Source organism: Lepus europaeus, chromosome 6, assembly GCF_033115175.1.
Source record: "Lepus europaeus isolate LE1 chromosome 6, mLepTim1.pri, whole genome shotgun sequence".
Classification (NCBI taxonomy): Eukaryota; Metazoa; Chordata; class Mammalia; order Lagomorpha; family Leporidae; genus Lepus; species Lepus europaeus.
Genome location: NC_084832.1, coordinates 122188591 through 122215794, shown reverse-complemented (window position 1 = coordinate 122215794; position 27204 = coordinate 122188591). Strand labels below are relative to the sequence as shown.

The following is a 27204-nucleotide window of genomic DNA, read 5'->3' as shown; positions in this document are numbered from 1 at the left end:
TGCTACATCACAACACCAGCCCCAGCATTGGCTCTTGCACTATGTTAAATTTTTGTGGTAACTGTCAATGCACATGTCGTCCTAAGACATGATGCGTCCCATGGACTCCAGCTATGCGCATGCCGTTGTAAGACGTGGTACGTCCCATGGAATCCAGCGAGTTTCCTTCATTGGTCGCTGCAAAGCTACAGCAGTGTATTACAACCAGGAACCTGGCATGGACACCGTGAAGAGAGGGAACGTGTCCATCACCCCCGGAATCCCTGTGCTGCCCTTCTGTGGCCACATGCACTCCCTCGTGGCTGCAACCCCGCTTTAACCCTTAGCCACTACAGATCTGGTATTTTCCTTTGATTTTTTTAGCTCTGAGGATGTATTATAAGTGCAGTCTGTATGGGACCTTTTGGGACTGGTTTCCTGTGCCTGTGTGGCCATTCTTTCTGATGCTCACTCGTGTTCTGTGCCTTCTACACAACACAGGTTACTTAACCGTTTGCCCACGGATGGACACCTGGGTTGTTTGCAGTTTGGGCTTTGGCAAACAGAGCTGATATAAACACTCATGGGCACGTTTTCTAGAAAACATTCTTTAATGCAGAGAGTGTGGGCCTCCCTCTGCTGGTTCACTCTGCAAATGTCTACAACAGCTGGGGCTGGAGCAGGTTGACCGAGGCCCGGTGTTGTCCTTGGGTGGCAGGCACCCAACCGTTGACCCTCACTGCTGCCTCCCAGGGTGCACATCCGCGGGAACCAGAGCTGACTTGAGCCCACACGTTCTGACATGGCATGCGGGCGTCCCACGCAGTCTTAACCCGTGCACCAGTGCCCGCGTTCTGTGCGCGTTGGTGATGACCCAGGTGCCCATTTCTCCGGGCTAAGTGACCATGTAAGAGTGGTGGGTTCGGCTTTTTAAGGAAGCTGACAAACTCTTCTCCAGGGTGGCTGTACCGTTTCACAGTCCTACCACCAGAGTATGAGTGATCCGCTTTCTCTGGATCTTAGTCATGAGGTTTTATTTTTTTTTTTAATTTCGCCTCTGCTTTTCCATTATTGGAACAACTGCAATGATGACTCTGTCCCCACTGCACATCATCTTGAGTGCGACCAGAGAGTTCGTTTTCAGACATTAAATGTTGTGGGTGGGGCGGTATACCTGGGAGGAAGGTAGCAGGCATTAGGAGATACCTAGTTTAAGAGATCTCTGTTAGGGCCGGCGCTGTGGTTTAACAGGCTAATCCTCCGCCTTGTGGCACCGGCATACCGGGTTCTAGTCCTGGTTGGGGCGCCGGATTCTGTCCCAGTTGCCCCTCTTCCAGTCCAGCTCTCTGCTATGGCCCAGGAAGGCAGTGGAGGATGGCCCAAGTGCTTGGGCCCTGCACCCGCATGGGAGACCAGGAGAAGCACCTGACTCCTGGTTTCGGGTCAGCACGATGCGCCGGCCACAGCGGCCATTTGGAGGGTGAACCAACGGCAAAAAGGAAGTCCTTTCTCTCTGTCTCTCTCTCTCACTATCCACTCTGCCTGTCCAAAAAAAAAAAAAAAAAAAGATCTCTGTTAGAACCAGCTGTCTCTGCCGAGCTGATCGGGACGTTAGGTAAGCGGATGAAGTAACTGCAGCAGAATGCGGGGAGAGAAAGGGAGGCTGAGAATGGAGGTCTGGGAAGCCCCGGGGCACCGGGCGAGGTGACCAGGTGACCAGGTGTTCAGCCAGGGCCAGGAGGAAGGGACCCGCACAGCTGTGGTTGGCGATGCCGGCATCCTGTGTTGAGTCCCAGCTGCTCTGCCTTTTTATTTTTATTTTTTATTTTTTGACAGGCAGAGTTAGACAGTAAGAGAGAGACAGAGAGAAAGGTCTTCCTTCCATTGGCTCACCCCCCAAATGGCCGATCCGAAGCCAGGAGCCAGGTGCTTCCTCCTGGTCTCCCATGCGGGTACAGGGCCCAAGCACTTGGGCCATCCTTCACTGCCCTCCCAGGCCACAGCAGAGAGCTGGACTGGAAGAGGAGCAACCAGGACAGAATTTGGTGCCCCGACTGGGACTAGAACCCTGGGGTGCCAGCGCTACAGGCGGAGGATTAGCCTAGTGAGCCGGGACGCCGGCCCTTTTTTTTTTTTTTTTTTTTTTTTTAAGATTCATTTTATTAATTTCAAAGAGTTACATAGAAAAAGGGTAGAGCCAGAGAGAGAGAGAGAGAGAGAGAGAGAGGTCTTCCATCCACTAGTTCACTTCCCAAATGATCACAATGGCCAAGCTGACATGATCTTAAGTCAGGAGCTTCTTCCAGGTCTCCCATATGGGAGCCCCCAACAACTTGGGCCATCTTCTACTGCTTTCCCAGGCCATAGCAGAGCTGGATTGGAAGAGGAGTAGCTGGGGCTTGAACTAGCACCCATATGGGATGCTGGCACTTCAGGCCAGGGCTTTAACCCACTGTGCCACAGCACCTGCCCTTAGCTGCTGTGCTTCTGGTCCATCTTCCTGCTAATGCACTTGGGAAGGCAGTGGAAGATGGCTTGGGTATCTCGTCCTGTCCCCTGGGCGGGGACCCAGATGGAGCTCTTGGCTCCTGACTTCAGCCTGGCCCAGCCCTGGCTGTGTGGCTGTTTAGAAAGAGAACCAGTGGATGGAAGAGTTCTCTGTCTCTGCTTTTCAAATAAATAATGTTTAAAAAACTAAAAGCGGTATTAAGCAACAAATAAGAGCGTGCATTACAGTGTCAGACATGGACGATGCGAGAACCAGCAGTGTCTTGTGCACTTGGTGTGGAGGAGATCAGTGTCGGCCTTCGCTTTGCAGCACAACAGGGGTGTGAGGACAGACGCCCGGGCGAGCTGGACGAGGCACGGACAGCAATGAGGCCAGAGAACAGCTGGAGCCGTGCCTTGGAATGGGAGGGGGAAAAGAAAGCGCAGTCATTAGAGTTCCTGGAGACGGCGGTCTTTAACTGGGGGGATGGTTTACGGGTGAGGTTCAGTCACTACAGAGGCTGAAGATGTAGGAAAAGAATTTTTTAAAAAAAGATTTATTTGAAAGGCAGAGTTACAGAGACACGAGAGAGAGAGAGAGAGAGAGATAAGAGGAGAGAGGAGAGAGGAGAGAGTCTTCCATTTGCTGGTTCACTCCCCAAGTGGCCACAGGGCCAGGGCCGGGCCAGGCCGGAGCCAGGAGCTTCTTCCAGGGCTCCCACATGGGTGCAGGGGCCCAAGCTGCCTGCCCAGGTGCACGCGCAGGAAGCAGCTGGGCTGGAACGGGCGTCCAGATGGAGAGGGTGGGACTGGGTTCAGACGGGAGGGCAGATGACCAGGGGTGGGGGTGGGGGTCGGCCTGCCCTCCGCTCTCCGCAGGGCCCTGGAAGAAGGGGACCGGGGCCTGAGTCCTGAGGGCCCGCACGGTGATGCCGAGCCAGACAGGCACAGGACCGTGCGTGGGAAGGGTGCACTGTGCAGCGGGGGCCGCTCCGAGGCCTGGGCAGTCAGGGTTCCGGCGGGTAAGGGAGTGGGGTGCCCGTGAGTGGGCTCCTGGAGCAGGCCGGCGACGGGCGCTCGGGCTGTCCGTCTGGGAGCTGAGGCTCAGGGACCACAGCGGCAGCCCCCGGCTTCCAGAACCTTCCCCCGCCGGCGGCCCTGGTTTGAGGAGCGGCCGTGTCGCCTGCCCATCTTGCACCCGGTAACTGCACCGTGTCCGGGCCGTGTGCTCCTGGACAGGCCGCTCCGCACAGCGCTCCCTGCCGCTGACACGGGGACGGGGGCAGCGTGGCCGCCAGTGTGGACGAGTGTGGACGCGCTCGGCCCGCCCACCGCTTTTCCCAGGAGGGCCGGGGGTTTGTCAGAAACTCCCAGGCACTGCGTTCCTCTCGCCTCTGTGTTTCCACACTCGGGAAATTAATTCCCGCCACCCCCGCTATGATTTCTCTCTCCTCCCGGATGGCGAATTACTCCATACATCTTGTTAGAAAGTGGTGCCTGCGAACCCTAGCCCTCTGGGTCAGAAATGCATATTTAAGGTTCACTTCTCACTGGCTGCTCCCGGATGCCAAGAAGTAGGCCTGGAACAGGCTCAGTTCTAGAACGAACAGAAAGAATCACGCGGCCCCAATCGCTCAACCGGCCACCAGCTGTAAAGACCCCGGGCCGCTCAAGCTGTCTCACCGGGGAAGAGGCGGGAAGCTGTATTCCGTACAGCAGCATGGCGGCCGCCACACGCTTCGGGAAACGGCATGGCGGCCGCAGTGCGGGAGTCGGAAGCGCAGTTTCCTCAGGGGCACAAGCCCGAGGCCGCTCTCCGTACAGTAGCATGGCGGCTACCTGCCGGAGTTCGAGTACCCCGTCTCTACCTGAGTAGGAGCGGGAAGCTGTTTCCCCATAGCAGCACCGCGGCTCCTCGCCGGAGCTCGGGAGCACCCTAGTCGCCCACACACCCCGGAAAGAGGGGTTACGCCGTGTTCCGTACAGCAGCATGGCGACCACCCTTCGGGGCTTGGAAACGCCGTCCCACCTCTCGCTCCTAGCCCCAACTAGGAGGGACGCTATTTTCCGTACAGCAGTATGGCGGTCGCCTGCGTGGGCCGGTCGCTGCCTCCGGCCCGGAGGAAAAGACTGCCGTAAAGGAGGCGCCGCTTCCTCTGCTGACTTCTCCCGCCTCCCACCGGTTGTCGTAAAAGGGTGAATGGAGTGCGAGTTGTGGGGGGGAAAAAGGGAGGCCAGGGGGCACGGAGTCAGAGTGGCGCAGCAAGTGGCTGCAGGTGGCGGCGGGCGCGGAGTGAGGTAGCGCGGCGGACGCCGAGGAGGAGGCCGAGGGGGTCGGCAGGAGACCCGACCTGCAGCCTGTGCGGCTGGCCCGGGGGCCGCGGAGCCCCCGCCCCGGGAGATGGACCTCAACCGGATCATCCAGGCGCTGAAGGGCACCATCGACCCCAAGCTGCGGATCGCGGCCGAGAACGAGCTCAACCAGGTGGGCCGCGGCGACCCCCGCCGGGGCCGGGCTCGGGGCGCGGGGCGTCCTCGCCCGGCCGCCCGGCCGCCCGGCCCGGCCCGGGGACAGCGCCCGGCTGGGCAGCGGCTCGCGCACCTGTTGGGCACCTGTGCGCCGCGCTGCCCTGCTTCGCAGGGGGCGCGGGGCTCCGCGGCGATCGGGAGCGGGGGGACCCCGGGTTCGCGGCTGCCGGAGCTCGGCCGTGCGGGTCCCGAAGCCGCGGGTACGCGTTGGGCAGCCGGGGCGGGCGGCGGCCGCGGCTGTGTCCGGCGCGTCCCGGGCCGGCGGAGGGCGGCGGCCGCGGCTGTGTCCGGCGCGTCCCGGGCCGGAGCAGGACGGGGCCGGGCCGTGCCGGGGACCCCGCTCTCGGGCGCCGGTACGGAGCCTGCGGGGCCGCCAGCTCGCCCGGCCCGGCCCCTGCGCCGCCCGCGTCTGCCGCCCGGCGTCGGGGTTCTGCGAGCTGGTTTGCGCCGTGATGGACGCCCGCCGCGTTTTTCTGGGAGCTCGAGGAGTCCAAGGCCGAGGTGCCACCAGGGGACCCTGGCGGGAGCCGCGCTCGGGCTTCGGCGCTTGCCCGGCGCCTGCAGCGCGGCCCCGGTTCCGCGGGATGAGCGGGCGCGGGGTCGGGCCTGCCGGGGCCGGGCCGGGGCAGCGCCCGGTGGGCGCGGCGTGGGGAAGGGCGCGGCTGCAGACCCCCGCGCTGCCGGCTCTTGCTCCAGGCGCCTGGCAGCTCCACGCTGCGGGAACAGCAGGTTGAAAAGCCGAGTTGCAAACCGTGCGCAATGGCAACAGTGTTGCCGCAGAAGCGCTTTGAAATAAGTAGCGAAGGCGTGCAAAGGTTATTTTGTGTTTCTGCGCAGTACGCTGTGCTGTTCGAAGAGTAACAGGTCCGTGCTAAGGATCAGAACTTCCGCTGTGAGTCCTTCGGTATCTAACGTGTTAGAAACCTGCATCCTTTTGAAATGTGTGTGTAGAAGATCAAGACGATGGGGCTCAGTCGCTGTTAATTTTCCCTCCTGTAAACTTTCAGAAGATTTTTTTTCCTGAAAAACTACATTAAAGGGCTTTCATTGATGTGCAAATGAGAATTTACATGAAATCGGATGGAGGAGACTTGATTGAATAGTGATTTGGAACACATGGTGCTCTTGGGTGGACAGCGTCAGTATTTTGAAGATGGCTGTTTACTCTTAATTAACTTTGTAATCGGACATTGACCTTAACATTCAATAAGTGCATGGTGTGTAGACACCTGCGGTGTATGGATCGGGATGCCGGCAGAGACCCAGGCTCCCAGGGAGGGAAGCTGAACAGACCCCCGGGGATGTGGCTCTGCTGTGACGGCTTCTGGGTTCCAGGCATCCGGACGGAGCGTCGCCAGAGGACTTTGCGGCATCGCATGAGTTTGCATGGCCACACTGAGGAGCAGACGGGAGTAGGCCAGGCCTGTGGGGTGAAGCGGCCGGGGCGGCAGGGCTGGAGCTGGGTGGACGCTCAGGTGCCGCTAAGTGGAGGCTGCAGCTGGTGGTGGTGATCGCCGGGGGCACCTGTGAGCCCCTTAGCTCAGCAGTTACCGAGCTCACGGGAGCTCCTGTCTCCTAACCCACATTGTGCTCTCTGCCAAAAATGCCATAGAGAACTGTGCAAAGAAACACTTGTGTAGCTCAAAGTAAAGGTTGGGATTTGAAATTCACAAAGAGATTTTAGAATTTATTAAGAATAAAACCAGTGTTCTGTTTACAAAAGGATGGAGTGGAGTAAGGAATTAGTAGAACAAATAGCAAACAAATGGGAGAACGCAGCCTCCTTAGCAATCGAGGAGATGTTAGTTGAAACAGCAATAAGTGTGTAGATTTCAGAGGAGTGGTGACACCCGCTTTCGAAGGACGGATTCCCCTGCACCGCTGTTGGGTGAGGAAGTTAGTATGCCCTTCCTGGAGAGGATTTGGGCAGTCTAAAGGGTACTTCATCAAGTTTGTGGAAAAATGAAGTTAAAAGATGAGTTTTGGGAGTGCACATGGTCCAGCAGTGCAATTGGCCCTTGGGGGGCCAGGTTGGAGAGCTGGCTGCCTTGCTTCCCACCCAGCTTCCTGCCTGTGTTGCACCCTGAAGGCAGCAGGTGGTGGCTCCAGGACTTGGGTTCCTGCCACCCACTTGGGAGACGCTGGCTGAATTCCAGTCTCCTGGCCCAGCCCTGGCTGTCGCAGGCATCTGGGGAGTGAACCCGCAGGTCGGAGATCTCTCTCTGTTTCTCTATTTCTTTCACGTAAAGTGAAGATAGATTTTTAAAAAAGATAGTCTCTTCCAGAGTTAAAGTCCATGTATAATTTCTTCCTGATACACATTTTCATGACATTTTTGAAAATCCCTTCATTTGCATGGATTTCAGAATATAATTGATATCAGAGTAAATATGTCTTTTAATTCCCTTTTCTGTGAACTTTTTGAAGTTCCCTCATGTGTCAAAATCGTAAATGTTCACGATATTACATTCATGCATTCACGCTCAGGCCTCTTTTGGACTTGAAGTGCTCGGGAGTGCGCGTTTTCACTGAGAGGCACTAACGGCCCTGCTTTGTCCACCTTTTCTTGTGATTACAGTCCTACAAGATTATCAATTTTGCTCCCAGTTTACTTCGGATCATCGTCTCGGATCATGTGGAATTCCCAGTACGCCAGGCGGGTGAGTAGGAGGAGAGTTTGCTTTTACTGTGGAATTACTTCCTTGCAGAAGTAGGCCACACACGCGGAGTGGGTCTGATGGCAGAAGTAGGCCACACACGCGGAGTGGGTCTGATGGCAGAAGTAGGCCACACACGCGGAGTGTGTCTGATGGCAGAAGTAGGCCACGCACGCGGAGTGTGTCTGATGGCAGAAGTTGGCCACGCACGCGGAGTGGGTCTGATGGCAGAAGTAGGCCACGCACGCGGAGTGTGTCTGATGGCAGAAGTTGGCCACGCACGCGGAGTGGGTCTGATGGCAGAAGTAGGCCACGCACGTGGAGTGGGTCTGATGGCAGAAGTAGGCCACGCACGCGGAGTGGGTCTGATGGCACAGCGCGCCCTTCCCTTTGGCTGCATCTTAGCGCTCAGCGCCCCCTGCTGTAGCTCTGTCTCTGCCTGCAGCCTCCGGTTCCTTTTCCCTGGAGTGTTCTCAGTTCTCGTGGCTTACTGTCCCCATTTTGGGGGGACTCTGTCTATACCTTTGGGGCCACAAGTTCATGTATGTGACTTTGAGTTCCATTCTGGAGTTGGAGTGTGGAGAAAATGGATTGGAGGGGGATGCTCCCAACCAGATGATCTGGGAGCGTGCCCGCCTGTGTCACACGTGGCTCTGTCGTTAATTCGGTGGGCACTCCTGTGTTCTGTGTGTGTGTGTGTGCGCACGCGCGCACTGGTTGTGAATGTGTGTATTTATAGACTATGTGTGTGAGTGTTTATGGACTGGTCATGTGTGAGTGTGTGTAGGCGTGAATGTGCTTGTTAGTGTATGGACTGGGTGTGTGTGACTATATGTGTGAGGGTCTGTGAGTGTGCATATGTGTGTGTGTTTATAGACTGTATGTATGAGAATGTGTGTATAGACTGGGAATTCGCTTGTGAGTATGTTCATGGACTGGTGGAATGTGTGTGTGTGTGTTTGTGGACTGATTGTTAAAAGCCTAGAAGGTTACACATTGAGAAAGCTTTGGAACATTGTGAGTCCTGAGAAGATAATAAGCTAATGGGCATAAAGTGATAGCTGCTTTTAAAAATAAGTATTTACCTGATTTCATGTGAGTGACACATACACACGATTCAGGAGGAGATCCCTGCTCAACAGACCTCTGAACTGAAAATGCCCCAGTCTCCCCAGCACCGCGGACCCAGGGACGGCAGCAGGCTGGCCGTGTGCAGCTGGGCTTGGCTCAGGACGAGCCACTCTGCAGCGTCAGGCAGGGGAAGTTGTGTCCGAGGACCCTGTGTGTGCAGCCTAGTTGGTGCTGCATGGGAGGAAGGAGAGCAGAGAGTGAGAACCTGGCGTGCGTCGTCAGAGTGGCCTTCCTCGTCCCGACCTGCACTGCGGTGTGTGGGTAATGGGTACGCAGACAGTCTGACAGAAACAGGATAGTGAGATTTGTGCTGATAGAATATGCAATTTCATTTGGGATTTTGAACTAGAAAGTAAAGAGTGGGGCTTGCGCTGTGGCATAGCAGGTAAAGCCACTGCCTGCAGTGCCGGCATCCCACATGGGCGCCAGTTTGAGTTCCGGCTGCTCCACTTCTGATCCAGCTCCCTGCTTAGGGCCTGGGTAAGCAGTGGAAGATGATCCAAGTCCTAGGGGCCTTAACCTGCATGGGAAGACCTGGAAGAAGCTCCTGGCTCCTGGCTTCAGATTAGCACAACTTGGGCGGTTGAGGTCATCTGGGGAGTGAACCACCGGATGGAAGACCTCTGTCTGCCTCTGCCTCTCTGTAACTTTGCCTTTTAAATAAATGAGTAAATCTTGTTGTTTTTTCTTAAAAAAAGGTAAGGAGTTAATATTTTTAAACTTTGTAAATTTAAACTTTTAAAATTTTTTAACTTTCATCTACTTGAATGGGAGAGTAACAGAGAGGAAGAAAGATCTCTTCTGTCTTCTGGTTCACTCCCCAAATGGGTGGAGCAGATTGGGCTGTGCTAGGCCGAGCTTAGGAGCCGGGAGCTCCCTCTGGAGGTCCCGTGTCGGTGGTAGGGGCACTAGCACTTTAAAAAAAGTTTTGTTTATTTGAAAGGCAGAGTGACAGAGAGGGAGAGACTGAGAGATCTTCCATCTGCTGTTTGATTCCCTAAATGTCCACAATTTCCAGGGCTTGGACCACCATGCACTGCCTCCCAGGTGCGTTGGCGGGGGTCTGGAGTGGAGCAGCACTAGCTGGGAACCAGCACTCTGGTGGTGGAAGTGGGCGTCCAGAGTCCTGCCCCAGGAATCCTTGTTGCCTGCCTGTCACCCTAGTGTTGTAATTGTTCATCAGAGAAACAGGTAGCTGAGATGCATAAATGGTTTATGGGTCATGGATGTGTCAACATCAAAACTTGGACAAATGGGCTGGCGCCGTGGCTTAACAGGCTAATCCTCTGCCTTGCAGCACCGGCACACCGGGTTCTAGTCCTGGTTGGGGCGCCGGATTCTATCCCAGTTGCCCCTCTTCCAGTCCAGCTCTCTGCTGTGGCCCAGGAAGGCAGTGGAGAATGGCCCAAGTCCTTGGGCCCTGCACCCGCATGGGAGACCAGGAGAAGCACCTGGCTCCTGGCTTCGGATCAGCGAGATGCGCCGGCCGCGGTGGCCATTGGAGGGTGAACCAACGGCAAAGAGGAAGACCTTTCTCTCTGTCTCTCTCTCTCTCATTATCCACTCTGTCAAACAAACAAACAAACAAACGAACAAACATACAAAAAAACAACTTGGACAAATGAAAAATAAACAAAAAACCCCATAACAGCAGACTGTTAGCTGGACAGTCAGGACAGCATTAACTAGCAGTCGGATACCTCAGTGGAAAGTGAAGCTCACCAGCCGCAGTGGGTAAGGAATGGGCTGTCTAGGTATGCAGTACTGTTTACACATCCTTGTACACAAAAGCAGGAGTTGCAGCATTGATAAGAATTGATTTTATAAAAATAAAAAAAGTTAAAAACTGCTCTATTCATTTTTATTTTTAAGGGAGATATATATATATATATATATATATCTATCTTTGATCCACTGATTGACTCCCCATGAGTCTGCAACAGCTAGAAGCTTGGAACTCAGTCCAGGTCTCTCATGTGGGTGGTGGGCACCCAGCTTCTGGAGCCGACACAGCTGCCTCCCAGGTGTGCTTTAGCGGGAAGCTGGCAGGGGAAGCAGAGCTGGGGCTGGCACCAGGCCCTCCTATAAGGGATATGGGCAGCGCAGGTGGCATCTTAACCAACACTCCAAATGCCCGCCCCATGTTGCAAGTTTCTGACTAACATGGACTGTGTGTATGTTCCTGTGGGGTACTGTGCAATAGGAATTTTTTTGAAGATTTATTAATTTACTTGAAAGGCAGAGACAGAGAAGGAGAGAGGTCTTCCGTCTGATGATTCACTCCCCAAATGGCTGAGCAGCCAGAGCTGGGCCGATTTGAAGCCAGGAGCTTCTTCTGGGTCTCACCCGTGGGTGCAGGGGCCCAAGGACTTGGGCCATTATCTGCTGCTTTCCCAGGCCATAGCAGAGAGCTGGATTGGAAGAGGAGCAGCTGAGAGTTGAACCGGGGCCCATATGGGATGCCGGCACTGCAGGCCACAGTGCCGGCTACCTCACTTCGGATCCTGACAGTACGCATCCGGCAGGATGATCCGATGCTGGCTGGAGTCGCAATCGAGCAGGATCCGCATCATGTTGGAGTTGTTACGTGAGTCATGGCACTAAAATGCTATGATGAAACAGCAGAGAAAATATTATCTTGGTTCTTTGTCCGACATGGAAGAAATTCCAAGTGCATAAGGCACAGTGAAAAGCAATATTTAAAGATCTAAAAGCAAGATTTATTAGAGTCAGGGACCTCCAGCCAGAGTGGCATAGGGGGAGGGGGCTCCAAGAAAAACCCCAGGAATTGTTAAGCTCTGAGCAAACATTTGTACTGATGCACAGTAGTGTGTCACGTAATGATGGGATTATCTTCTGGAATGTGTGCTATTGAGTGAAGAACTTTTTTTTAAAGTCATAGTTACACACAAAGAGAAGGGGAGGCAGAGGGAGATGGAAAGAGAGGCAGGGGAAGGGAGAGGGAGAGGGGAGGGAGGGAGTGGGAGAGAGAGAGAGAGAGAGAGAGAGAGAGAGAGAGAGAGAGAGAGAGAGAGAGAGAGGTCTTCCATCCGCTGGTTCACTCCCCAGGTGGGCTCAACGGCCAGAGCTGTGCCAACATGAAGGCAGGAGCCAGGAGCTTCCTCTGGGTCTCCCACATGGTTGCAGGGGCCCTTCCCAGGCCAGAGCAAACAAATAGTTGGGTCAAAAGTAGAGCAGCCGGGACTCGAACCAGCTCCCATATGGGATGCTGGCACTGCAGGTGGCAGCTTTACCTGCTACGCCACAGTGCAGCCCCCAAGTGAGGATCTGAAAGTGACTGTAGTTATGCAAACCCAGGTAGGGTAGCCAGCTGCTTGCCCAGGCTGTGTGGTTTGTCCTATTGTGTATTCGTTCTGTCGCCTGAAATGTTACGTGGCTCAGGTTGTATGTGATGTCTGGAGAGATCCCTTTGTGGTTGAGATAAAGAAAAAGCGATGGAAAAGCATTGGTACTGGAATTATTTTTAACTTTACACAAAAGTCTTGTAAATCTTAATTTTTTTTTGCACCTGCCATTCTAAATTTAATCTTGGTTTTAGAGAATAGGGCTGTTCTGACAAAACAGATGGCTGAATGGAAGCCTTTTCAATAAGCCAAGTATTTACAGGGCTATTGTGATAATCCTGTGAAGCTTTTTAGAAATAGTATTTTTAAAGATCTTGAAATACTTGATTACGGTGATGTCTTTTTTTTTTTTTTTAAGATTTATTTATTTACTTGAGAGGTGGAGTTATAGACAGAGAGAAGGAGAGACAGAAAAGTCTTCCATCTGCTGTTTGACTCCCTACATGGTTTCAATGCCAGCTGATCCAAAGCTGGGAGCCAGGAGCTTCTTCCAGGTCTCCGTGGGTGCAGGGGCCCAAGGCCTTGGCCCATCTTCTACTGCTTTGCCAGGCCATAGCAGAGAGCTGGATCAGAAGAGGAGCAGCCAGGACACAAACTGCTGCCCATATGGGATGCTGGTGCCACAGCGGAGGCTTAGCCTACTGTGCCACAGTGCCAGCCCCAGTGTTGTCTTCTTAATATGATCTGCAAACAAGAGAGCTGCGTCGGCTGTGGTGTGTGGTGCTCCAGTTCTTTTCTGTTTCTGTTCTGCATGCTATTGTGTAGTTTCCTTTTTTGTTTTAAATTTCAACCGTGTGTCCTTGGGACTGTTCTGTCAGTGCATACACTATGTTCTTTATCATAATGGCTTGACTGCAGAATTACAGAGGGAGAGATAGAACTTCTTTCTGCAGGTTGTCTTCCCAGACAATAGTCGGAGCTGGGTCAATCTGAAGCCAGGAGCCAGGAGCTTCTTCTGGGTCTTTGCATGTCAGGGCAGGGGCCCAAGCACATGGGCCATTTTCTACTGCTTTCCCAGACCAGAGCAGATAGCTGCATCAGAAGTGGAACAGCTGGGACTGAAACTGGTGCCCATATGGGAAGCCAGCACTGTAGGCAGAGGCTTAGCCCACTATGCCACAGCGCTGGCCCATTAGATGAGCTTTTTTAAAAATTTTTTTTAGATAAGAGATACCTTTTTTTTTTTTTGACAGGCAGAGTGGACAGTGAGAGAGAGAGAGAGAGACAGAGAGAAAGGTCTTCCTTTGCCGTTGGTTCACCCTCTAATGGCCGCCGCGGTAGCGCGCTGCGGCCGGCGCACCGCGCTGTTCCGATGGCAGGAGCCAGGTGCTTATCCTGGTCTCCCATGGGGTACAGAGCCCAAACGCTTGGGCCATCCTCCACTGCACTCCCTGGCCACAGCAGAGAGCTGGCCTGGAAGAGGGGCAACCGGGACAGGATCGGTGCCCCGACCGGGACTAGAACCCGGTGTGCCGGCGCCGCAAGGCAGAAGATTAGCCTGTTGAGCCACGGCGCCGGCCAAGAGATACCTTTATTCTTCACACTGTCATTCCACACCACCACCACCACCACCAAGAACAACAACAAAACCATTCTAGCACCATGCTTCTTGTAAGTGGGAAAAATTAAAATGTCCACAAAGGCAGTCTGAGTGAACTGTAATTTGATGTATATATTTTGCATTCTTCCTGTGTAATTTTTTTCTCTTCCTGGAAACCCTTTATTTAAGGAATATAAATTTGATATATTTCTTAAGTACAACTTGAGGAACATAGTGATTGTATTCACCATACCCACCCTCACACCCATAGTCTCACCCGATTTCTCCTCCCTCTCCTATTCCCATTCTTATTTTTTATGAAGATCTACTCCTCAACAGCTGAGACACGGGCTATTCAAAGTCATTGCAACTGGAAGTGTGACTTTCTGTTCTATAGATTACCTTTTAGGTGCTCTATTAGTTATCACAGATCAGGGAGAACATAAAGTATTTGTCCTTTAGAGACTGCTTTATTTTACTAAGTTTTATCCATTTTGTTGGAAATGACAGGATTTCTTTCTTTCTTTCTTTTTTTTTTTTTTTACAACTTGGTGGTATTCCATGGTGTACTTATCCCATAATTTCTTTTTTTTTTTTTAAGATTTATTTATTTGAAAGTCAGACTTAGAGAGGCAGAGGCAGAGGCAGAGGGAGAGGGAGAGGAGGGGAGAGGGAGAGAGGGGGAGAGGGAGGGTGAGAGAGAGAGAGTCTTCCATCTGCTGGTTCACTCCCCAGATGGCTGCAATGGGTGGAGCTGCTGCACTAATCTGAAGCCAGGAGCCTCCTCTTGGTCTCCCATGAGGGTGCAGGGTCCCAAGGACTTGGGCCGTCTTCTGCTTTCCCAGGCCTTAGCAGAGAGCTGGATTGGAAGTAGAGCAGCTGGGACTTGAACCAGTGCCAATATGGGATACTGGTACTGCAGGCAGTGGCTTTAACCACTGTGCCACAGCACCAGCCCTTCTCATAATTTGTTTTTCTAGTCTTCAGTTGAGGGGCATTTGGGTTGATTGCATTTCTTAGCTATTGTGAATTGAGCTGCAGTAAACATGGGGGTACAGATAACTTTTTCATATGCTGATTTCATTTGCCTTAGGTAAATTCCCAAGAGTGGGGTGGCTGTGGCGAATTGTAGGTCTATATTGTAGGTTTCTGAGGGGTTTCCAAACTGACTTCCACAGTAGCTATACCAGTGCACATTCCCACCAACTGTGGATTAGGGTACCTTTTTCCCCACATCCTTGCCAGCATTTGTTATTTGTAGATTTCTGTATGAAAGCCTTTCTAAGGGGTTGAGGTGGAAACTCTTTGTGGTTTTGATTTGCATTTCCTTGAGGCTAGTGATCCTGAGCATTTTTTCATGTGTCTGTTGCCTATTTGGTTTGCTTTTTGGGAAAAATGCCTGTTTAAATCCTTTGCCCATTTCTTCACTGGGTTGGTTGTTTAGTTGTTGAGGAGTTTCTTGATCTCTTTATATATATTCTGGTTACTAATCCTTTAACAGTTGCATAATTTGCAAATAATTTCTCCCATTCTGTCAGTTCCCTAGCTTGAGTTTTAAAAAAGAACGGTGTGATCTTTGGTTTAAAAAACAACCAGTGCGGCTGAAAAGCCCATGAGAATATTTCAGGCATGGAGAGCCCAGACACTGTAGCAAAAAATGTCCTATAAGAAGGACCTGGTTAGTGAGACCCCACAGGAAAGGAATGGTCATCAAAGAAGGAGGTACTTTGCTCTGAAGGGAGGAGAGAGCTTCCACTTTGCTTATGGCCTTGTATAAATAATGTGGATTCAAAAGGCTTCCATAGCCTAGGCAGCTCATGTCAAGGGCTTCAGGTGATCGCTGACACCATACATAAGAGTTTTTATTGCTAAATTAACAACAGTAGTCACTGTGCACTAACTCCCCATGCAGGACCTCTGTCCTCAAAGAGTTGTATTATAATTATGCCTAAATGCTTGCAAAAGATGTATCATTCTTGGGTGCTTCTTTAATGTTAATTAAGTTTCTAAAAAAAAAAAAAAAGAAATTAACTTCAAGATGCAATGACTGAACAGCCCTTGTCTCAACTGTTGAACAGTTTTTTCTGTTTGTGTAAGTTGTTGAAGTCTTCACTTAGCCTAGAGTTGGTCTTCTGTGTATAAAGATATCGAAAATGGATGTTAGTGGAGAATGGGACTGCGAATGGGAGAGGGAGGATGAGGAGGGGTGGGAGGGAGGGTATGGTGGGAAGAATAACTATATCCCTAAAATTGTACTTATGAAATGCATTAAGTTTGTATTCCTTAAATAAAAGGCTTCTTTGGGGGGAAAAAAACAGCCAGCTGTTGTAAAGATGCAAAAAAATTATACCAGGGCCGACGTAGTGACAGAAACTACTGCCTGTGACGGTGCACCCCACATGCGTGCCAGTTCTTCTGCTGGGTGCTCACTTCTGGCCCAGATCCCTGATAATAGCCTGGGAAAGGCAGTGGAAGATGGCCCAAGTGCTTGGGCCCCGGCACCCATGTGGGAGATCTGGATGAAGCTCCTGGTTTTTGGCTTGGCCCCGTCCTGGGATGTGAACCAATGGATTGAAGACTTCTCCCTATAAATCTGACTTTCAAATAAATAAATAAATCTTTAAAGAAAATTATGCTAGTCCGACGCTGTGGCTCAATAGGCTAATCCTCTGCCTGCGGCGCCGGCACACAGGGTTCTAGTCCCGTTCGGGGCACCGGATTCTGTCCTGGTTGCTCCTCTTCCAGTCCAGCTCTTTGCTGTGGCCCGGGAGTGCATTGGAGGATGGCCCAAGTGCTTGGGCCCTGCACCCGCATGGGAGACCAGGAGAAGCTCCTGGCTCCTGGCTTCGGATCAGCGCTGTGCGCCGGCCTCAGCATGCCAGCCACAGCGACCATTGGAGGGTGATCCAACGGAAAAGGAAGACCTTTCTCTCTCACTGTCCACTCTGCCTGTCAAAAAAAAAAAAATATTTATTTGAAAGTCAGAATTACACACAGAGTAGAGGCAGAGAGAGGTCTTCATCTGATGGTTCACTCCCCTGCAATGGCCAGAGCTTCATCGATCTGAAGCCAGGAGCTTCCTCCGGGTATCCCCGTGCATGGTTATCTTTAAGAGTTATTAATACTCTTTATAAATTATTATATTAAGTTCAGTTTTATCTTAGTGAATTGTATGTTGATTTACCCAACCACCAATCATTATGCTATTTATAAAAGCTATCCCGCACAGGGTCCTGTAATAACAACATTTTGTAAAGAATTAACAGTACTTATTGATTAAATCGCAAGTCCATGACTCTATACTGTCTGCATCTTTGCCTTCTGAAAGTTGCTTGTCTGTGTCTTCAAGATCAGTGCTATAGGGATTGAATGAGGTTGTGTACATGTTGTTTTTCCTTTCTGCAAAGACTCGTCCCTTGAAACCAGTCTGAACTGCCGACTGGTTGGTCTGTAACTTAAATGGTTCATTACATTGTTTTCGAACCATCTACTCATTTTTATTGAATGTCTACTATTTGCCAGTCATTATTCTAGGACATAATAATTGTACGGGGGTAAAAGGTAGTGTTTACTCCAGAGCTTACGTTTTTCAAATTCAAAACAATTATGAAAAAAATAAAAAAACACCCAAATGTGCACCCCCTTCCCAAATACTTCCTGTGTTTAGCAGATGAATTGACCTCTTAGTTGGAGTGGTCTTTTTTAGCCTAAACTTGGGAAAGAACAGCTTACAGTACAAGAAGTTCATAATTTCATCAAATTTGTTAGGGTTTAGCAATTGTAGGACATGTTGGGTTGTAATGTGTGGTGCCATCCTTTGTCAGTTAGTTTAGTTTTATGTTAAAAGTGGGATGGCAATGGCAATGTGTATAGTGGGCTAAGCCATTTCCTGTGATGCCAACATCCCACATGGGTGCTGCTCCACTTCTGCTCCAGCTCCCTGATAATGCATCTGAGAAAGCATCAGAATTTGGCCCAAGTGCTTGGGCACCTGCACCTATGCGGGAGACCTGGATGGAGCTCCTGGCTTTGGCCTGGCTCAGCCCTAGCTTTTGCAGCCATTTGGGGAGTAACCAGCAAATGGAAGATCTCTCTGTCTCTGTCTCTTGCCTTCTCTTTTTGTAACTCTACCTTCAAAATAAATAAATCTTTTTTTTTTTTTTTTTTTTTTTTTAAAGCAGTGATGAGGATCCTTGCAGGGAGGGCAAAGGGAGAGGAGCATCTCGAAGGAAGGAAGTCACAGTGCTTTGCAGGCCCTTCTTTCCCCACACTTGAGTATGAGTGTGCGTGCATCACAGAGTATTTTACACTCACATAAGCTTAGCTTTTAATTCCATTTTCTTTATTTAAGATTTATTTATTTTTTTGAAAGTTAGTTACACAGAGCAGAGGCAGAGCGAGAGAGAGAAGTCTTCCATCCGTTGGTTCACTCCCCAGTTGGCTGCAACAGCTGGAGCTGTGTTGATCTGAAGCCAGGAGCCAGGAGCTGCTTCTGGGTCTCCCACGTGGGTGCAGGGGCCCAAGGACTTGGGCCATCTTCCATTGCTTTCTCAGACCATAACAGAGAGGTAGATGGGAAGTGGAGCAGCCAGGTATCAAACCAGCGCTGTTACGGGATGCCAGTGCTTCAGGCAAGAACATTAACCCACTGTGCCACAGTGCCGGCCCCAATCCTGTTTTATTTTCTTATTTTTTTTTTCCCTAATTTTATTTATCTGAAAGGCAGTTACAGACAGATGGAGATAACACACAGAGCAGAAAGAGACAGAGAAAGAATGAGACAGAGGGAGAGAGGAAGAGAGAGATAGATATGTTCTGTTTGCTGGTTTACTCCCCAAATGGCAGCAATAGCCCGTGCTGGTGCAGGCCAAATTCAGGAGTCTGGAACTCCATCCAGGTCTCCCCCATGGTTGGCAGGGGCCCAAGCCCTTGGGGCATCTTTTGCTGCTTTCCCAGGCAGACTAGCAGGGAGCCAAGTTGGAAGTTGAGTAGTTGGGAATGGACCTGGCACTGCAGTATGGTGTGCAGGCCGTGTCACGTGGCCTGCCCCTCCCAGAGAGGTTTGGATGCAGTGAGCATTTGCTTGGTTCAGTCTGCAGCTGGCACGGTTGGAGGGCCCCAGCTTCCCTCTCAGAACCTGCAGCTGGGCCTCAGCTCATCTCTTTCCCAAGTCTTTGCTGAATGTTGAAGATCATTAAAAGATTCGCAGCAGAAAATCCATTGGGTGCTTTGATAGAAACAAGCAGGTAAAAAATTTCTGTATTTCCAAAAAAGGCTGATGTATACCTCCCTGTTGGATTTACACGTAATAAATACTGTAAAAAGTTAAGTGAAAATTTCCCAAACTGTGAAAGGCTAGTGCGAGACGGTAGCTGGGGGCTGTTAGGCCTGGGGTAGCACCCATGGCGGAGTTTCCCAGCTTAAAGGATCCACGCGAGGGCAGGCAGTTACACCTGCTGCCCGCTCAGGGCTGGGTTCTGTGCTCTCAGGGTGCCTCCATGTGGTCTCGGGCTGGCCGGCTGGGACTCGGCGTGAGAGCAGGCTGGCGACCGCTAGGGCACTTTGCTGTCGGGCAGCTCCCTCCTGTGTGAGAACACGTTTGTGCTGGGTTCCTGTGCCTTGACTTTGACACCTGTGAGTGAGACTTTGCTGCTGGTGTGGACACGGAAGGGTCAGCCGTTGGTGCTCTGAGTAGCGGAGAGCAGCTCCCTGTTGGGAGCCTGCTACACGAGTGGTTTTCTCACACGTAGCCGCCATCTATCTGAAGAACATGGTGACGCAGTACTGGCCGGACCGGGAGCCCCATCCGGGAGAAGCAGTGTTTCCGTTCAACATCCACGAGAATGACCGCCAGCAGATCCGCGCCCACATCGTGGAAGGCATCGTCCGCTCCCCGGACTTGGTGAGGTGCGCTGTGCCCGGTGGGGGTGGGGGCATCACCCGCTCCCCGGACTTGGTGAGGTGCGCTGTGTCTGACTATGCCCCGGCTGTGCCCCAGCTGTGCCATCCCTGGGAGGCGGCAGCCCAGTGCACCGGGTGAGGGTGGGGCGGTTCAGCCGCCAGCCGCTGGGGTCTGTATAATGATGTAGCATGATGGAGATCGACACGCAGAAGGTAGTTTCCCTTATTTGTCTTTGCATTTATAATTCTATTCAACATAAGTTGATTCAAGAAGAAATGAGGTAAAAAATAGGCTTAAACAGAAATTGTTCTTTATTTTGCAAATAACCTGTATTCTTTGTCACAGTTTGTTGACATTTTCACCATCTGCTTTTCTTTGCTGCTTTTTAAAAAAAAAAATATTCATTTGACAGGGTTACAGAGAGAGAGAGAGGTCTTCCATCTGCTAGTTCACTCCCCAAATGTGCAACAGCCAGGGCTGGGCCATGCTGCCAGGCTGAGCAGACCTTCTTCTGGGTCTCCCATGTCTGTGCAGGGGACCGAGGGCTGGGTTCATCTTCTGCTTCTTTCCCAAGAGCATTGCCAGGGAGATGGATCGGAATAGGAGCGTCCAGGACTCCAACCTGCAGCCAAATGGGACGGCAGCAGCTTCACCATGACATCACAGCACAGGCCCACCACTTCTTTTTTAGTAAAAAAAACCAAAAACAACAACAAAAAAAACTTATTTGGAAGAAAGACACAGAGAAAGGGAACTGCCTGCTGTTTGACTCCCCAAAGGGACACAACAGCATGAGCTGGAGCAGGCTAAAACCAGGATCCAGGCTAAAACCACATCCTGGTCTCCCATGTGCGTGGCAGGGGCCTAAGCACTTGGGGCATCCTCAGCTGCCTTCTCCGGCACATTGGCAGGAAGCTGGATTGAAAGTGGAGCAGCCAGGACTTGAACTGGTGCTCCAGTATGGGATGCCTGCATTGCAAGCAGAAGCTTAGCCTGCTGTGACACAGTGCCTGCCCTTCACGATGGTTCTTCCTGGGGCCGCTGTTGGTGTCCTGTCCCGCTTGGATGCGTTGGTGTGCCACATAATGAGTCAGCGTGACCCACAGGTGTGATGATGGTCTCGCAAGAGGATTCGCCCTGTGTGGCAGTAGCCTTAGTTAGTCTGTGTGCCCCCTGGTGCTCACCCAGCGATGACTTAGCCCTTGTGCTCCCTTTCTGAGGCTACAGTGTAGGTGAGCAGGACTCAGAGGACTTGGAGTGAAATACTGGGATTCTGTGAAACCTGGTGTTGGCATGTACTCAGGTTTTTCTACTTGGCTCTCTCACTTCCAGAGTCCAGCTGACGATGTGCCTGCGAGTCATCATCAAACACGATTTTCCGGGCCAGTGGCCGGCGGTGGTGGACAAGATCAGCTGCTACCTGCAGTCGCAGGACACGAGCGGCTGGCTGGGCAGTCTGCTGTGTCTGTATCAGCTGGTGAAGACGTATGAGTAAGCTGGCCCTGCTGGCTGTGGAGAGCAGCTTGCCGAGATGGGTGCCTGGCTGAGTGGAGGGATCTGCCCTGGGTTTTCTGCACGAGGAGTTAGTCTGGGAAGTGCTGGGTTAAGCATGGGTGAACATGTTTGTTGGCTGTAGCTACAGAAACCTTGATCTGCAGTAGACATCGCTTGTCTCTAAGGCGGTAATACCATGCGCGGTGTTTCTCGAGCTAGCTTGCTGGTTTATTCACTGTATTCTTGGGAGTGCTGACCCAGGGGCACCTTAACGTCTGTCATGGTGCAAGGGCACTGCCCTTTTCGGGTGCTGTTCTGTTGGGTGTGAGTGGCCTGGGAGGTGGGAGTAGATGCAGCTGATGAATTGGACTAGAACTGCATTGGAGAGCAGTGCTTCTGGTTTCTGAGAAGGTTGCTGGTTCTGCATACAAAGTTCTGCAATTTTCCCAATTTTAAACTGGTTAGTTGATACTCTGAAAGAAATTATGAGATAATATTTTAGATTTATGGCAATTAAAGTGATCTAAGAGCACCTGAATTTGTAAACTGTTAACTTCTCAATATTGGCTAATAGAAGAAAAATATTTCTTTCCCCATTATGTTAAATAATATGAATATCTATTTCTTTTTTAAGATTTTTTTATTTGAAAGTCAGAGTTACACAGAGATAGCAGAGACAGAGAGGCAGAAAGAGAGAGCGAGCTTCCATCCGATGGTTCACTCCCCAATTGGCTGCAACGGCTGGAGCTGCGCCAATCCGAAGCCAGGATCCAGGAGCTTCTTCCGGGTGTCCCGTGTGGGTGCAGAGGACCAAGGCCTTGGGCCATCTTCTACTGCTTTCCCAGGCTGGAGCAGAGAGCTGGATCGGAAGAGGAGCAGCTGGGACTAGAACCAGCATCCATATGGGATGCTGGCGCTTAAGGCCAGGGCGTTAACCTGCTCTGCCACAGTGCCGGCCCCAAATATCTATTTCAAGTATTGTTATCAATTCATATTTTATAAGGAGAATCATCTGATGAAAATAGATTAAGGAATGATTCTGGTAGAATAGCTGCAAGTTAGTGTTGGCTTCTTGTAAACTGTGGTGAATCTTTGTGGAGAGGGTTTAGGCATTCGGCCTAAAACAGGAGTTGTTCTCTTAAGGTTGTCTGTAACTTCCTTCTGGCAATCTGAACAGAACATGTAAGCCAGTGTTTTTGTGTTGTTAGTTTTAGATGTTTGGGAACGAATCCTTTCCACTCGTCGCTCGTAGCTCTTTGCGGGGGGATGACTGCTCTCTCTGCATCTTTCTGTAGATACAAGAAGGCGGAAGAGAGAGAACCTCTGTTAGCAGCCATGCACATATTTCTGCCTCGGATTCAGCAGCAAATCGTGCAGCTCCTTCCCGACCCCTGCCACTACTCTGTGTTACTGCAGAAGCAGATTCTGAAAATCTTCTACGCCCTCGTCCAGGTCAGTCTCCCCCGCAGACCAGTGTGGAGCCTTGCGTTTCTGACGGGCGCAAGGGAAGTGCTGAGGAACCGGTAGTGAGGACAGAAAGTTGTTGTGTGTTCTCACAGACATCTTTAAAGAGGCCTGCGAGAAACAGGCCCGTAGATAAGCTCATCTGACCAAGGTCGTCTTTTACTAGAAAGATGGATGTGTTTATTCATTTGACGGGCAGAGAGGCGGAGAGGAAAGGGGAATAGAGATGGATCTCTCAGCCACTGATGGACTCCCCACGTGGCTGCAGCAGCCAAGGCTGGGTCAGGCTGAAGCCGAGAGCCTGGGACTCCAGCTGGGTCTTCCACGTGGGTGGCAGGAACTGTCGTCTGCCTCCCAGGACGGGCGTCGGTGGGCAGCTGCATTGGCAGTGGAGGCGGGACTCCATCCCAGGCGTTCTGCTATCTCCAGATGGCCTTAGTGACCGAGCAGAGATGGCCTGGGATGCCTGCACTCCATTCCTGAAGTCCTGGGCAGGAGGAACTGGGGTAGCTGCTGCCCTCAAACCTGGGTGTGGCTGATCTGAGCATGCTGTCTCTGCTATGGGTCATGGGATTGTCCGGAAGGAGGGAAACGCAGCAGTGAGTCCTTGTTTCGCTGGGAAATAGATTGGAGGCAGTTTTCTGCGTTTGACCCAACTTAAAGCTAACATGATTGAGTGGTTCACTTTCTTTGGTTTAAAATGGTATGTTTTTCTTAAATGGGAATCTAGAAAGTAGATAGACAAAGTGGGGCATAGGTTTGAATACAAAATACTGAACCTTGAGTCCTTGACAGATGCGGGTGGGTGATTGCGTGTGGGCGAAGGAGGACCACTGCTGTGAGCTTGGTCTGTTGGGTGCTGAGCTGGATGGCCGTGGCGCTGCCTCCTGGTGACGTTCGTCCCAGCCAGAGGGGCACTGGACCTGTCCTGCGCCTCGTGTCCGACTTGATGGACTTGTGCAGTGTCAGGATGTGTCAGCTCACTGCCGACTTAGGTTTTATTTAAACTCTCAATAGAGACAGCCTGAGGCAGGTATGTTTTTCCAAGTCAGCCTTTTTATGGGGGCAGGGAAAGGTGCATATCTGAGAAGAGAGAAGAAACAGGATACAAGGAAAACATATTTCCCTGCTACTGCTTTTTTAAGATTTACTTATTTATTTATTTGAAAGGCAGACTTAGAGAGCAGGAGAGACAGAGAGCTTCCATCCTCTGAAATTATTCCCCAAATGGCTATGATGGCTGGAGCTGGGCTGGTCTGAAGGCAGGAGCCAGGAGCTGCTTCTGGGTCTCCCACATGGGTGCAGGGACCCAAGCACTCGGGCCATCTTCCTCTCTTTCTCAGGTGCATTAGCAGAGAGCTGGCTCTCAAGTGGAGCAGCTGGGATTCAAACTGGTGCTCATATGGGATGCCAGTGGCTTAACTTGTCATGCTACAGTGCTGGCCCCTGCTTTTTTTTTTTTTTTTTTTTTTTTTCTTTTTTAATAATGAAGAAGGAAGATGTTTGGTGCCTTTGTTAAAGCACTGTTTAGAAACTTGCCTGAATTGGGCTACGTTAGCCTGAGGCAGACTTACTGGATGCTGCGAGGACCTTGCCAGTGGGTGCGATATCGGCTCATTCAGAGGCCAGCTTGCCCTTTCTTACTGGGAGAAACCACCTGTAACGGAGACTTAACACAGAAGCGGATGATGTCCTATTCCCAGAGCCTCTGCCTCTGCTTGGCTTGCGGGGGGGCTAAGTCCAAAATTTTTCTCTGAACCTGTTTGTGCCAAAAACATAAAACATGTGAAAAATAAGACCTGCGTGTTTGAGGCGTGCTGATCAAAAATCAGACACACAAAGGAGTGAGGGGCAGAAACACTTTTCTAGGATCTCATGCTGGACAGTCAAGAAACTAACGCTGTTCAAGTTTGTTTTTGGCTTTTTTTGGTTTTGTTTTAAAAAGTAGCTTAGTGAATCAAATCATGGAGTGCTTGCTTCAAAATTTCAAAAATTTAATTTATGTGAGGATATTTCAAAAAGCTCATGGAAAATGGAATTGAAAGGTAAACATTTTTGTGTAAAAATGTTGAAGTCACGCATAGATTTTTCATAGTAGACATTTTCCGTAAACTTTCCAAAGATCCCTTTGATGTAGTCTTCTGGATCCATTGTAAGTTAGGTTTTAGGCTGAACCACACCAAGTTGCTATCTTTATGTCCTTACATTAGCTGTTTCATGTGAAAGTCCTTCAGAAAGCTCCTGGGGAAATGCAAGTGCAGGATTTTGATGGGGTGCGGAAGACTTGGACACCCCTGGGGAGTGCCTCCCGGCGCCCAGTCCGTGAACTATGTGAACCCCTTTTAGATTTCTCTGATGGCAGGAGTCACTGTGAGTGTTGTTGCCTGTCTTCCAGTACGTGCTGCCCCTGCAGCTGGTGAGTAACCAGACCATGACCACGTGGATGGAGATCTTCCGCACGATCATCGACAGGACAGTCCCTCCCGTAAGAAAAGCTGGGGAAGCCCGGGTGTGGAACACTGGTGGATGCGCTCCTTGCAGTCTGCTGTTTGAGAATAAGCTATCTTGAAAAGAAACAGTTTACACTATATATTCATTTCAGAAAGCTCAGAGAAGCAAAAATAATAATAGCTACATTTAATTCTGTTAAAATGGTGAAATCCGTTTTGCTTTAAATATTTACAAATACGAATGTGTATGTGTTACTTATTTGAGGGGCAGAGAGAGAGGGAGAGAGACAGAGATCTTCCATTTACTGCTTCACTCCTCATATCCCACAATGTTGGGGCTGGGCTAGGCCAGGCCAAAGCAGGGAGCTGAGATCTTGATCCGAGTCTCCCATGTGATGGTAGGGCATCAACTACTTGAGCTGTTATCTGCTGACTGCCATGGTCTGCTTTGGCAAGAAGTGGAGTCAAGAGCTTGACCGAAGAGTTGAACCCAGGCACTTGGACTGGGACGTGGGTCTCTTAACTGATGTCTTAACTGTGAGACCAAATGCTTGCCCCCAAGAAACTATTTTTGCAACTTGATATTGATCTTCTAGCTTTTTTTTCTGTGCATGTATATGCAATAATACTTTATAAAAATATATGTAGATGATACTGTGAAAATCACTTTTCATTTAAAACTTGGGGCTTCTTATTACTATTTTTATATGGTTTAAATTTTGGTGAATGCTTCATTTGCTGGATATTTAGGTTGCTTTAAATATTTTAGTATTTGTAAGATCATATTTAAATTTTTGTGCACATCCATTAGTCTTGTCTTTGGGCAAATGTACGGAAGTGTTTCAGGCTTCTGCAAGACCTTGCCAAGTGCTTCCCAGAAGAGTGCCCTGGTCTGAAGATCCCTGTGTGCGTACACACTCAGGTTTTACTGAGCTTGGTTGATGGTTGAAGCTGTCTCATGTTGATCTGCAACATCAAGGATGTATTTTTTAGCTCTCAAAATAACTACGTGTATTTTAAAATTTAAACTGGTTTAAAAATTTATTAATCTGAAAGGCGGAATGACAGAGAGGGGAAGAGATGTTGGGTTATTTTCTCTCTGTTGGTCCATTCGCCAAATTGCTGCAGTAACTGGGACTTGTCCATTTCGGAGCCAGGAACCAAGAACTCCATCCAGGTCTTCCAGTTGGGTGGTAGCAACCCAGGTGCCAGGACCATCATCTGCTTCCCAGGTGTATCAGCAGGGAGCTGGAGCGGAAGTGCGGAGTAGCTGGGTCTTGAGCTGGCACTTGGGAACAGTGTTTTGTGTTGTAATTTACGTCCCTGGAAGCACAGAACCTAGTGGGCAGTTGAGTGACTCGGACAACAGTAAACTTCTGTTAACCATCACCAGGTCAAAGGGTAGAACCTTTGTGTCGGTTCCTTGGGACCAGGGGTTTGTATTTTGTTTTCAATTTGCTTGCGCTTTTTGAAGATGGCAAGTAAATATGAAGAACAGCCTTGGTTGGGTGAAATCTGTTTTGCTTATTTAACTTGCACCTAGCAAACGACAAAGTAAGAATTAGCGTCTGTGTCCCACTCCGACTTGACATTCGGTGTGAGATAATGTGCGCTGAGGCCTGCCTTGCTGTGCAGGAAATCATTTGGGCAGGGGCTTCATCCGGGTGCTCTTGTCCTCCTAGGAGACCCTGCAGATCGACGAGGATGACAGGCCCGAGCTCGTGTGGTGGAAGTGCAAGAAGTGGGCGCTGCACATCGTAGCCCGTCTCTTTGAACGGTAATCCTCTGCCGGTCCCCATGACGCCGCACAGCCGTCTCCATGCTGTACGTGGGCAGAGCGCGGTTGTAGGGACACTCTATGGTGTCCACTGTTGGTCTTAAAGCTACAGCAGGCAAGGCGTGGGCCTCTGTGTAGTGGAGGCCTACGTCTGAGATCATAAGGAGGCAGGCAGCCTTGGCTGGCTCTTCAGTTATGTGAAAAACATGGAAAAATAATACTGTTCACTTCCTTGGGAATATCCAGGAATTAGGCAAGAAGGTACATGGCCACTCCTTAAAGTCAAATTTAATTAAAAGGATTAAACACTACTCTAGAACGCAGTTAGCCGTTTAATTCCTAGTGTTGGCCCTTCACGGGCTCTTGGCTGAGTGGGTGAGAGTTCTGCCTGCAGCTTTAAGGATGGCACAAGGCAGAGCTCACCGTGAT

At 50.7% G+C, this 27204-nt stretch overlaps 1 protein-coding gene across 2 annotated transcripts in view; it reads left to right on the top strand.

Moving 5' to 3' along the window:
- The first annotated feature begins 4638 nt into the window (after nucleotides 1–4638).
- Nucleotides 4639–27204, top strand: part of IPO8 (importin 8) — a 67244-nt gene continuing 44678 nt past the window's right edge. Inside the window, exons 1-7 of one of the 2 annotated variants that reach the window (XM_062195024.1) lie at nucleotides 4639–4951; nucleotides 7574–7655; nucleotides 19439–19595; nucleotides 20923–21081; nucleotides 22380–22536; nucleotides 24944–25033; nucleotides 26681–26775. In XM_062195024.1, the coding sequence (XP_062051008.1) occupies nucleotides 4868–4951; nucleotides 7574–7655; nucleotides 19439–19595; nucleotides 20923–21081; nucleotides 22380–22536; nucleotides 24944–25033; nucleotides 26681–26775 (824 nt within the window). In that variant the 5' untranslated portion in view covers nucleotides 4639–4867. Of the gene's footprint in view, nucleotides 4952–7573; nucleotides 7656–19438; nucleotides 19596–19634; nucleotides 19650–20922; nucleotides 21082–22379; nucleotides 22537–24943; nucleotides 25034–26680; nucleotides 26776–27204 lie in introns of those variants that run through there. The other variant, XM_062195025.1, reaches the window with a different exon arrangement.